Source organism: Mobula birostris, chromosome 21, assembly GCF_030028105.1.
Source record: "Mobula birostris isolate sMobBir1 chromosome 21, sMobBir1.hap1, whole genome shotgun sequence".
Lineage (NCBI taxonomy): Eukaryota > Metazoa > Chordata > Chondrichthyes > Myliobatiformes > Myliobatidae > Mobula > Mobula birostris.
Window position 1 is genome coordinate 7,379,639 of NC_092390.1, and position 12,926 is coordinate 7,392,564.

Genomic DNA, 12,926 nt, shown 5'->3' on the forward strand with positions numbered 1-12,926 from the left:
CACAATCCACAACTCCACCAATCTTCGTATCATTGGCAACCTTACTAACCCACCCAGCTACATTTTCATCCAGGTCATTTCTCTACATCACAAACCCCTGCAGATCTCCACGAATTACAGACCTCCAGCTCACATAAGTACCCTCAACCAGTACTCTCTGTCTTCTATTCACAGGCCAGTTCTGATTCTAAACAGCCAATTTGCCGTGAACCCCATGCATCCTAATCTACTGGATTAGCCTCCCATGAGGGACTTTGTCAAATGCCTTACTAAAATCCATGTAGACAGCGTCCCCTGACCTATGCTCATCAATCTCTTTTGTCACATTGCAAAAAACTCGATCAAGTTGGTAAGGCATGACCTGCCCCACACAAAGCCATGCTGGCTCTCCCTAGTTAGTCCATGGGCTTCCAAATGTTCATACATCCTATCCCTAAGAATTTTCTCCAGCAATTCCCTACAACTGACGTGAGACTCACTGGTCTGTATTTCCCAGGATTTTCCCTTGTTCCCTTCTCAAATAGAGGTACAACATTAACCATTTTCCAGTCCTCCAGGACCCCACCTATGCCGAGAGAGGACACTGAGATACTGGTCAAGAGCCCAGCAATCTTGTTTCTTGCATCACTCAATAACCTGGGGTAAATCCATCAGGCCCTGGGGATTAATCCACTTTAATACTCATTAGGGAAGCCAACACTTCCTTCTCCTTGACGTCTAAACACTCTAACATATTTATGCACTCAGCCACTAATCTCCTGGTCCTCCATATCCTTTTCCTTGTTAAATACTGAAGCAAAGTACTCATTAAGTACCTCACTCACATTCTCTGCATCCGCTTTATCCCTGAGTGGTCCTACCCTCTCCCTAGTTATTGTCTTTCTCTTGAATGCCTCGGGATTCACCTTAATCCTACTTGCTGAGGACTTTCCAATGCCTGTCTGCCCTTCCTAATTCCCTTCTTTAGTTCCTGTCTGGCTTCTTTATAATCCTCATGGGCTCTGTTTGATCCTGACTTCCGAAGTTTTACATATCTTTCCTTGTTCTTCTTGACTAAATTCATCACCTCTCTGGACATCCAAGCTTCTCTTATCTTTCCATCTCCATCCTTCCTTCTAACAGGAACATGCTTTTCCTGTACTCTGCGCAATCGATCTTTAAAAACCCTCCACATGTCTGATGTGGACTTGTCAGGAAAAAAGGTGTTCCTGATTTCCTGATTAATTCTTCTTAGTTCCTGCCTAACACCCTTGTAATTTTCCCTTCTCTAATTTAAAACTCTCCGATAAGGACCATACCTAATTTTAACTGTAACTATGCTGAATGTTAACGAGTTCTGGTCACTGTCATCTAACTGTTCTCTCATTGAGAGGTCATTCACCTGGCCAAGGTCATTACCCAACACCAGTAAAAGCTTGAGAAACTCAGCAGATCAGGCACCACGTTTCATGGTAGCTGGTCGTTATAAGTTGTCCTGTGATCAGTCCAGGTGTGTTGCTGGGCCAGTTACTGTTACATTGGGCCTGTTTTGCACTGTATCTCTGAATAAGTAGATGTCTGGGACCCATCATCAGAACTGAGAAAAAGACACAGGTTGGTTGCAGCAGCAGAGAAGGTGGGAGAGCACATTGGGTGGAACACAGGGAATTAACCTGATAGGATGAAATAAAATGGCATTGCATTGCAGTTAAAGGGTTGGGTAGGCAGGAACCTCTTTGACCTTTCCTCATGATCACCTGATTCACAGAATTATGCCTTGTAGCTCTCAAGTTCAATCATGTGCTTGTAAAGTTGTTTTTCAGTTTCTAGTTAGAACATTAAATGGGCTGAGATCGTTACTGGCTCAAACCTCCATGATCTGCTTTCTCACAGACAATAAAATCTACGCTGCCACACTCTACGGGTTCCACAGCGGACAGGCGAACATCAAACGGTTCCCTGAGACGCACCCATTCCAGATGGAAGATTGGTTTTCCTACTCGTCCAACGGTAAGAACTTTAATCATTAATACTTCCCTCTTTCTGAGACAGCTGCTCTGGACTGAAACAAAAACAGAAAATATCGGAAACACTCGGCAAACCAGGTAGTGTCTGGGGAGAAAGAAACAGAGTCAATACTTCAGATAATGGCCGTTCAGTAGAGCGGATTCTTTCCTCAGGGAAGCTCATAAGAATCCTCCAGCTTGGAAACAGGCCCTTCAGCCCACTGAGACTATACTGACCCACACTACATCAATATTACATAAAACCTTTTTATTCTCTTCATTTTCTCATCAATTCCCCCTCAGTTTCTACAACTCACACCACACAGTGGCCAGGCAACCAGCCATCAAGGACCTCTCTGAGATGAGGGAGGAAACCCACATGGTCACAGAGAAAGTGTGCAAATGCCACAGGGTCAATGCTGGGTCCCTGGAACTGTGAGTCAGCAGCATTCATGGTGGTCATGAAGCTACTGGACTTTAACCCTTCAATCTCAGAGCTATTTTTGACTCCAGTGCCCCACGAAATGGTTGATGGTTAATTTTCTTCCACAATATCTGGCAAGCCAGTCAGTCTAGGAGCAATAAAACTCTGGTTAGGCCACACTTGGAGTACTGTGTCCAGTTCTGGTCACCTCACTATAGGAAGGATGTGGAAGCATTGGAAAGGGTACAGAGGAGATTTACCAGGATGCTGCCTGGTTAAGAGAGTATGCATTATGATCAGAGATTAAGGGAACTAGGGCTTTACTCTTTGGAGAGGAGGAGGATGAGAGGAGACATGATAGAGGCGTACAAGATATTAAGAGGAATAGATAGAGTGGATAGCCAGCGCCTCTTCCCCAGGGCACCACTGCTCAATACAAGAGGACATGGCTTTAAGGTAAGGGGTGGGAAGTTCAAAGGGGATATTAGAGGAAGGTTTTTTACTCAGAGAGTGGTTGGTGTGGGGAATGCACTGCCTGAGTCAGTGGTGGAGGCAGATCCACTAGTGAAATTTAAGAGACTACTAGACAGGTATACTGTATGGGGGAATTTAAGGTGGGGGGTTATATGGGACGCAGGGTTTAAGGGTCGGTACAACATTGTGGGCCGAAGGGCCTGTACTGTGCTGTACTATTCTATGTTCTATGTTCTATGTTCTAATTAGTAATAGGTATTAAGCAAGGGTCTTGGTCAGTGTAAATGAAAAGAATTCACATGATGTCCAGAGTTCACCTTCAGGAGATATTCCCTCCTTAGTACAGGCTGATGTCAGCAGGGAATCACTCATCCTGGAACAGGTAGAGAGATTGAGAGATACTTTATTGATCCTGAAGGAAATTACAGTGTCTCAGTAGCAGTGCAAGTGCACAGATATTAGAAGAGAAGTAGAAAGAATAAAAAATAAGTTACTACAAACAGTCTAACAGAAGGAAACATCACTTCCCCAGCTATAGGTTGACTCATTATACAGCCTAATAGCCGAGGGTAAGAATGACCTCTTTGGGGCAGCACAGTTGTTTTAGTCTATTACTAAAAGTGCTCCTCTGTTCAGCCAAGGTGGCATGCGGAGGGTGAGAAACATTTTCCAGAGTTGCCAGGATTTTCCATAGGGTCCTTTGTTCTACCACAGCCTCCAGTGTGTCCAGTTTGACTCCTGTAACAAAGCCAGCCTTTCTAATCAGTTCATTGAGTCTGTTGGCATCACCCATGTTGATGCCATTGCTCCAGCACACCACCGCAGAGAAGATTGTACTGGCGACAACAGACTGGTAGAATGTGTGAAATAAAGGACTGCATACTCCAAAAGACCTCAGTCTCCTCAGGAAGTACAGGCAACTCTGACCTTCCTTGTACACAGCCTCAAGTCTGTCATCCAGGTGCACCCCCAGGTACTTGTAGGTCCTCACCGTCAATAGTAACAGGGAGCAGTGCAGGATTGGTCTTCCCAAAGTCCATCACCATCTCCTATATCTTACTAATATTGAGCTGCAGAGGATTCAGCTTGCAACATTTGACAAAGTCCTCCACCAAGGCCCTGTATTCATCCTCCCATACTCCATTATACACCCAAATATTGCTTTCCGATCCAAAGTTTTCATTATTCTTAAACACAAACTCAAGAAAATCTGCAGCTGCTGGAAATCCAAAGCAACACACACAAAATGCTGGAGGAACTCAGCGGCCAGGCAGCGTCTATGGAAAAGAGTAAATAGTTAACGTTTTGGGCTGAGACCCTTCATCAGGATGGGAAAGGAAGGAGAGAAGTCAGAGTGAGAAGGTGGGGGGAGGGGAGGAAGAAACATAAGCAGATGGGTGAAACTGGGGAGGAAGAGGGGATGAAGTAAAGGGCTGGAAAGTTGATTGGTGAAAGGGATAAAGGGCTGAAGGAAGGGGAATCTGACAGGAGATCAGGAGACTTCTTCATCAAGCACCTTCACTCCATCCACCACAAAAAGCCAGATTTCCCAGAAGCCACCCATTTCAATTCTACTTCCCATTCCCATCCCAACATGTCAGTCCATGGGCTCCTCTGCTGCCAGGATGAGGCCACACTCAGGTTGGAAGAGCGACACCTTATAGTCCGTCCGGGCAGCCTCCAACTGGATGGCATGAACATCAATTTCTCAAACTTCCAGTAATGCCTCCCCCCCTTCACCATTCACCATTACTGTTTCCCTCTCTCAAGCTCATCCCCTGCCCATCACCACCCTCTGATGCTCTTCCTCCTTCCCTTTCTTCCATGGTCGTCTATCGTCTCCTATCAGATTCCCCCTTCCCCAGCCCTTTATCTCATTTGCCAATCAACTTCCCAGGTCTTTACTTCATCCCATCCTCCCCCCAGTTCCACCTATCACCTACCACCTACCACTTTGTACTTCTCCCCCACCCCCCGCCACCCCAAGCGTCTTACTCTGACTTCTCCCCTTCATTTCCAATCTTGATGAAGGGTTTTGGCCTGAAACATCGGCTGTTTACTCTTTTCCATAGATGCTACCTGGCCTGCTGAGTCCTCCAACATTTTGTGTGTGTTCCATTATCTTTAAACTCTTTTCTTATCTACTTCTTGCCCGCCACTGTCTCTATCCCACAATGTGCTGTGTATATCTGTAGTAAGATAAGCCTTTTACAGTGTCAAGCTACGGAAGTTGTGTGTAGTTCCACTTGCGTACAATGATAAGCTTCCATCCTGGAGTTTCATGAAGCTGTTGGTAGACTGGGAACCAGGCATGAGTTCACTAGGCCAGTTGAGTCTTTCACTGCCTGGTACTAACCCTGCATGGTCCTCCTTTATGTCACTATTACAAGCTCAACTCCCACCTCTCTGCTGTGCAATACAGCCAAGAATTCATTACTCCCTGCTAATCAGAGGGGGTCTGAATCATGTGAATGAATACCAAAAACAAGTTCTTGATATATAATCTTTTCATCATAATATGACAGCTTTTGAAATGATTCTTTTGCTGCCTGTGCTTTGCAAGCCCCGTTCAGCCAGAGGAGAACGAGTTTAAGTCGGCACCACATTCGGTGCAGACATTGTCAGCTGAAGGGCCTGTTTCTGCTGAACTCCTCTGTGTTCTGTGGCTGTGGGGAATGGAGTGAGTGTTAGGTGACTGGTGTTGGATCGCCTTCTGGAACATCCTGAGGGAGTGGCAGAGACCTTCTGTGCTTCTGAAGGTTTAAACTCTACAAAACATCGCATCAGGTGCAGCTCTTGGGCCATAATTCACTGTTCTTGGCAAAGGGATGGTTGGCACATCATGCCGAGACCTTGCATTAGAGCTTTTCCTCCACAGGAACTTCCCAATCTGCTGACTTCCTCCGGCAGTAGGCTTGTCACTCCAAATGACACTATCTCCACTCTCTTGTGTCTCCATTTCATTGCCCTGATTCAGAGTCCCAAGTTTAAAGTTACACTTGAGTCCATGGTCATTTATGCAAATATATGACATTAAAGTCAAGGCTCACAGGTACAATGAAAAACTAACCTGCAACAGCATCACAGGCACAAAACATTGGGAACAGTAAGTGGCATTCACAGGAAAAGCAAAAATTAAACATTAGTTAAACAGAGTATGTACACGAGGAGCACACAATTAGAACAAAAAGAACATGGTCCATTTTAGTGCAAAGTGATCAAAGTGGCTGTAGTGTTGAGATGGTGAGGCAGTGATCAGGGTTGTGCTGGCTCGTTCAGGAACCAAGTGGCTGAATGGATGTAGCTGTTCTTGAAACTGTGGCGTGGAACTTCAGGTTTCTGTTGCTCCGGCCTGAAGGTGCCTGTGAGGAAGTAATGTGGCTGGGTGGTGGTGAAGATATTGCCCTCTTCAGGCAGCACTTCCTGGAGATACTACTGATGGCCGGGAGGGATGGCCACTTGAATCCTCCTCAGTGAAATGGGAGGCAGAATGCTGGAAATGGGATAAGACAAGTTCTTGATCAAGGAAGGAGATGTCTGTGCCGGTACCGCGCGCGCCCCTTCTGTACCTCTGCCTTGTGTCCTTATCTCACGCAAGCACTCACTGCTCTCTCTCTTCATTTCAGACCTAGACTTCGTCGACTCCGTGTTGTTGAGGGAGAGTGACAACAGCTCTGTGGGCGACGACGACAAGATTTACTTCTTCTTCACGGAGAAGCTGGCGAGAGAGTACAAGTTTAATGGAAAGCCAATGGTCAGCTGGGTGGCCCGGATCTGCAAGGTCAGAGGATGCCTGGAGCAGGAGGGGAAGAGGAGGGAAGAGGGGAGCGGGAGGGGTGAGTGGGAGGCAAAGGGAGGGGGAGTGGGAGGGAGAGTGGAGGGAGAGTGAGAGGCAAAGTGGATGGGTGTGGAAGGGAGGGGGGAATGGAGGAAAGGGGGAAAGGGAAAAGGGGGAGGAGAGGGTTAGTGGGGGTGGGGAGGACCTAAGTGGAAAGGGGACGGAGGAGGGGAAAATGGAGGGTGAGAGGAGGTGGAGAAGGGCGGAGAAGCGATGAAGCGATGATGATGCGAAGGGAGAGGGAGAGGAATTGTTTGTCAATGTACGATACATGCTGGAGGCAAGGAGGCAACCTGGAAGTGCCTCCAAGCTTTTGAGCCAACAGAGCATGGCCAGAAACTACTAACCCAAACCTGTAGAGTGCCCAGAGGAAGCCAGTGGGGGATGTACAAAATCCTTAAAGACAGCTGCAGGAATTGAACCCCGGTCAGTGATTACCGGGTGCAGTAAAGTCTTGTGCTGACTGCAACGCTGCCGTGCTGCCCTGTGGGACAGCGTCACCAAAGCGGCGGTGGTGATAGGAGAGCGAGCAGGCACAGCAAGAGCGACCGCCAGCCAGCCTCACCGACTCGGCGAGTGAGCGAGTGAGTCTGCTCAGCTCAACCCCACCCCGGTCATTGTGGCTTCTTTCGTTTGTACCAGAGGTAACCCAAAGAGGGCCGATATGGATCGACTGGTGTGTGCAAATGGAGTGTCGATCTTCACGAGCACCCTATAGTTGGGGTCACAAACAGTTCTCAAGAATGTCCCTGAGGAGTGGCTTCAGGCTCAGACCCTGGTGAAGAGTCTCGGCCCCAAACGTTGTCTGTTTACTCCCCTCCATGGATGCTGCATGGCCTGCTGAGTTCCTCCAGCACTGCGTGCTTATCTCAGGGATGCAGTGTTTTTGTAACTGGGGTCTGCCTGTACGTTTAATAACAAGAGGAAATGGGTTCTGGACTCACTACGGACACTCGAGTACAAAACCAGGCTGACTTCAGAATTCCATGTTATTGGTTAATGGTGTGTCTTTTGCACGAACCTCTTAACCAACGTTCCACTGGCCTCAAGTAACACTGGTGTTCAGCAGGTCAATGACATCAATGGGCAGAGAGATAGAGTTAGTGACCGGCCTCCTCTCCACTGACTCTGTCTACAATTCCTTCTGCCTCAGGAAAGTGACCAGCTAGGGCCCTCTCCACCTCAGTCCCTCTTCTCTCTCATTTTCTCTCTCACCCCAGGTCCTTCTCTCTCCACACCAGTCCCTCTCTCCTCTCCCTCTCCAGCCCAGTCCTCCTCTCCCCAGCCCTCTCCACTCCAGTCTCCTCCTGATCCCTCTCCAACCCAGTCCTCCTCTTTCTTCCTCTGTCCACACTGCCCCTTCTCTCTCCTTCCAGATCCTTCTCTCTTCTCCCCCCTCCACCCAGTCTTTCTCTCTCCATCCTCTCCTCCTGTTCTTCTCTCTTTACCCCTCTCCACCCTGATCCTTTGTTCTTCTCAAATCAAGTTAAATTATCATTCAACCATATGTGGAGACAGTCAAACAGAACAATGTTCCTCTGGGGCCAAGGTGGCAAAAACATACAGCACATTCAAAACAGTGAGCAAAAAAAGAACAGATATACTGTATAGCCCAAGTCCCTGAACAACATGGCCTGCAAATTGATGGTGCACTCTCTGACAATCCAGCCTGGCACTGCACTGACTGAAACACTGGAGGCAGCTCCAGTAGGAGAGGCCAGCACCCAACTGAGCACGGACACCACGATACACCACCTCCAGCGTCTCCTCACCTGGACGACAGCAGCAGATAACTCTGCACCCCGAGTTTCTACTACAACCAAGGCTACGCAACTCCCACACCGTCTGTCTCACCACCACACAAGGCAAACAAGCCTGTGGTATCTTTCATTGTCAATATGCAACGGAGTCCTGTTGTTACAAGAGAAACATCCAACACAATTGCAGTGACTTTTTGCGTCGCCTTTACACTCCAACTCTAAAGCCTGTCAGTAGCAGGCAGCAACCAGGATAGCTCTCCAAACCCAATCCAGCTCCTCCAACACATCAGTAGGTTCCCCCCGTCTGACCCACCGACCATCCCCTCCTCTGACCCACCGTCTCCTCCTCCTCTGACCCACCGACTCCTCCTCCTCTGACCCACCGACCATCTCCTCCTCTGACCCACCGACCGTCTCCTCCTCTGACCCACAGACCGTCTCCTCCTCCTCTGACCCACCGACCGTCTCCTCCTCCTCTGACCCATCGACCGTCTCCTCCTCTGACCCACCCACCGTCTCCTCCTCCTCTGACCCACCGACCGTCTCCTCCTCCTCTGACTCATCGACCGTCTCCTCCTCTGACCCACCGACCGACACCTCCTCCTCTGACCCACCGACTCCTCCTCCTCTGACTCATCGACCGTCTCCTCCTCTGACCCACCGACCGACACCTCCTCCTCTGACCCACCGACTACTCCTCCTCTGACCCACCGACTGTCTCCTCCTCCTCTGACCCACCGACCGTCTCCTCCTCTGACCCACCGACCGACTCCTCCTCCTCTGACCCACCGACCGTCTCCTCCTCCTCTGACCCACCGACCGTCTCCTCCTCCTCTGACTCATTGACCGTCTCCTCCTCTGACCCACCGACCGTCTCCTCCTCCTCTGATCCACCGACTCCTCCTCCTCTGACCCACCGACCGTCTCCTCCTCTGACCCACCGACTGACACCTCCTCCTCTGACCCACCGACTCCTCCTCCTCTGACCCACCGACCGTCTCCTCCTCCTCTGACCCACCGACCGTCTCCTCCTCCTCTGACTCATTGACCGTCTCCTCCTCTGACCCACCGACCGTCTCCTCCTCCTCTGATCCACCGACTCCTCCTCCTCTGACCCACCGACCGTCTCCTCCTCTGACCCACCGACTGACACCTCCTCCTCTGACCCACCGACTCCTCCTCCTCTGACCCACCGACCGTCTCCTCCTCCTCTGACCCACCGACCGTCTCCTCCTCTGACCCACCGACCGTCTCCTCCTCTGACCCACCGACCGACTCCTCCTCTGACCCACCGACCGTCTCCTCCTCCTCTGACCCACCGACCGTCTCCTCCTCCTCTGACCCACAGACCGTCTCCTCCTCCTCTGACTCATTGACCGTCTCCTCCTCTGACCCACCGACCGTCTCCTCCTCCTCTGACCCACCGACCGTCTCCTCCTCCTCTGACCCACCAACTCCTCCTCCTCTGACCCACCGACCGTCTCCTCCTCCTCTGATCCACCGACTCCTCCTCCTCTGACCCACCGACCGTCTCCTCCTCTGACCCACCGACTGACACCTCCTCCTCTGACCCACCGACTCCTCCTCCTCTGACCCACCGACCGTCTCCTCCTCCTCTGACCCACCGACCGTCTCCTCCTCCTCTGACTCATTGACCGTCTCCTCCTCTGACCCACCGACCGTCTCCTCCTCCTCTGATCCACCGACTCCTCCTCCTCTGACCCACCGACCGTCTCCTCCTCTGACCCACCGACCGACACCTCCTCCTCTGACCCACCGACTCCTCCTCCTCTGACTCATCGACCGTCTCCTCCTCTGACCCACCGACCGACACCTCCTCCTCTGACCCACCGACTCCTCCTCCTCTGACCCACCGACCGTCTCCTCCTCCTCTGACCCACCGACCGTCTCCTCCTCTGACCCACCGACCGACTCCTCCTCCTCTGACCCACCGACCGTCTCCTCCTCCTCTGACCCACCGACCGTCTCCTCCTCCTCTGACTCATTGACCGTCTCCTCCTCTGACCCACCGACCGTCTCCTCCTCCTCTGATCCACCGACTCCTCCTCCTCTGACCCACCGACCGTCTCCTCCTCTGACCCACCGACTGACACCTCCTCCTCTGACCCACCGACTCCTCCTCCTCTGACCCACCGACCGTCTCCTCCTCCTCTGACCCACCGACCGTCTCCTCCTCCTCTGACTCATTGACCGTCTCCTCCTCTGACCCACCGACCGTCTCCTCCTCCTCTGATCCACCGACTCCTCCTCCTCTGACCCACCGACCGTCTCCTCCTCTGACCCACCGACTGACACCTCCTCCTCTGACCCACCGACTCCTCCTCCTCTGACCCACCGACCGTCTCCTCCTCCTCTGACCCACCGACCGTCTCCTCCTCTGACCCACTGACCGTCTCCTCCTCTGACCCACCGACCGACTCCTCCTCTGACCCACCGACCGTCTCCTCCTCCTCTGACCCACCGACCGTCTCCTCCTCCTCTGACCCACAGACCGTCTCCTCCTCCTCTGACTCATTGACCATCTCCTCCTCTGACCCACCGACCGTCTCCTCCTCCTCTGACCCACCGACCGTCTCCTCCTCCTCTGACTCATTGACCGTCTCCTCCTCTGACCCACCGACCGTCTCCTCCTCCTCTGATCCACCGACTCCTCCTCCTCTGACCCACCGACCGTCTCCTCCTCTGACCCACCGACTGACACCTCCTCCTCTGACCCACCGACTCCTCCTCCTCTGACCCACCGACCGTCTCCTCCTCCTCTGACCCACTGACCGTCTCCTCCTCCTCTGACTCATTGACCGTCTCCTCCTCTGACCCACCGACCGTCTCCTCCTCCTCTGATCCACCGACTCCTCCTCCTCTGACCCACCGACCGTCTCCTCCTCTGACCCACCGACTGACACCTCCTCCTCTGACCCACCGACTCCTCCTCCTCTGACCCACCGACCGTCTCCTCCTCCTCTGACCCACCGACCGTCTCCTCCTCTGACCCACCGACCGTCTCCTCCTCTGACCCACCGACCGACTCCTCCTCTGACCCACCGACCGTCTCCTCCTCCTCTGACCCACCGACCGTCTCCTCCTCCTCTGACCCACAGACCGTCTCCTCCTCCTCTGACTCATTGACCGTCTCCTCCTCTGACCCACCGACCGTCTCCTCCTCCTCTGACCCACCGACCGTCTCCTCCTCCTCTGACCCACCAACTCCTCCTCCTCTGACCCACCGACCGTCTCCTCCTCTGACCCACCGACCGTCTCCTCCTCCTCTGACCCACCGACCGTCTCCTCCTCCTCTGACCCACCAACTCCTCCTCCTCTGACCCACCGACCGTCTCCTCCTCCTCTGACCCACCAACTCCTCCTCCTCTGACCCACCGACCGTCTCCTCCTCCTCTGACCCACCGACCGTCTCCTCCTCTGACCCACCGACCGTCTCCTCCTCTGACCCACCGACCGTCTCCTCCTCCTCTGACCCACCGACCGTCTCCTCCTCTGACCCACCGACTCCTCCTCCTCTGACCCACCGACCGTCTCCTCCTCTGACCCACCGACCGTCTCCTCCTCCTCTGACCCACCGACCGTCTCCTCCTCCTCTGACTCATCGACCGTCTCCTCCTCTGACCCACCGACCGACACCTGCTCCTCTGACCCACCGACTCCTCCTCCTCTGACTCATCGACCGTCTCCTCCACTGACCCACCGACCGACACCTCCTCCTCTGACCCACCGACTCCTCCTCCTCTGACCCACCGACCGTCTCCTCCTCCTCTGACCCACCGACCGTCTCCTCCTCTGACCCACCGACCGTCTCCTCATCTGACCCACCGACCGACTCCTCCTCCTCTGACCCACCGACCGTCTCCTCCTCCTCTGACCCACCGACCGTCTCCTCCTCCTCTGACCCACAGACCGTCTCCTCCTCCTCTGACTCATTGACCGTCTCCTCCTCTGACCCACCGGCCGTCTCCTCCTCCTCTGATCCACCGACTCCTCCTCCTCTGACCCACCGACCGTCTCCTCCTCTGACCCACCGACCGTCTCCTCCTCCTCTGACCCACCGACCGTCTCCTCCTCTGACCCACCGACTCCTCCTCCTCTGACTCATCGACCGTCTCCTCCTCTGACCCACCGACCGACACCTCCTCCTCTGACCCACCGACTCCTCCTCCTCTGACCCACCGACCGTCTCCTCCTCCTCTGACCCACCGACCGTCTCCTCCTCTGACCCACCGACCGTCTCCTCCTCTGACCCACCGACCGACTCCTCCTCCTCTGACCCACCGACCGTCTCCTCCTCCTCTGACCCACCGACCGTCTCCTCCTCCTCTGACCCACAGACCGTCTCCTCCTCCTCTGACTCATTGACCGTCTCCTCCTCTGACCCACCGACCGTCTCCTCCTCCTCTGACCCACCGACCGTCTCC

The 12,926-nt window shown here is 53.1% G+C and overlaps 1 protein-coding gene across 1 annotated transcript in view; it reads left to right on the plus strand.

Moving 5' to 3' along the window:
* LOC140185994 (semaphorin-4G-like) overlaps positions 1 to 12,926 on the plus strand; it is a 146,993-nt gene that overhangs the window by 67,569 nt on the left and 66,498 nt on the right. The window contains exons 7-8 of the mRNA XM_072239818.1: positions 1,873 to 1,989; positions 6,510 to 6,664. Coding sequence (XP_072095919.1) covers positions 1,873 to 1,989; positions 6,510 to 6,664 — 272 coding nt within the window. The remainder of the gene's footprint in view (positions 1 to 1,872; positions 1,990 to 6,509; positions 6,665 to 12,926) is intronic.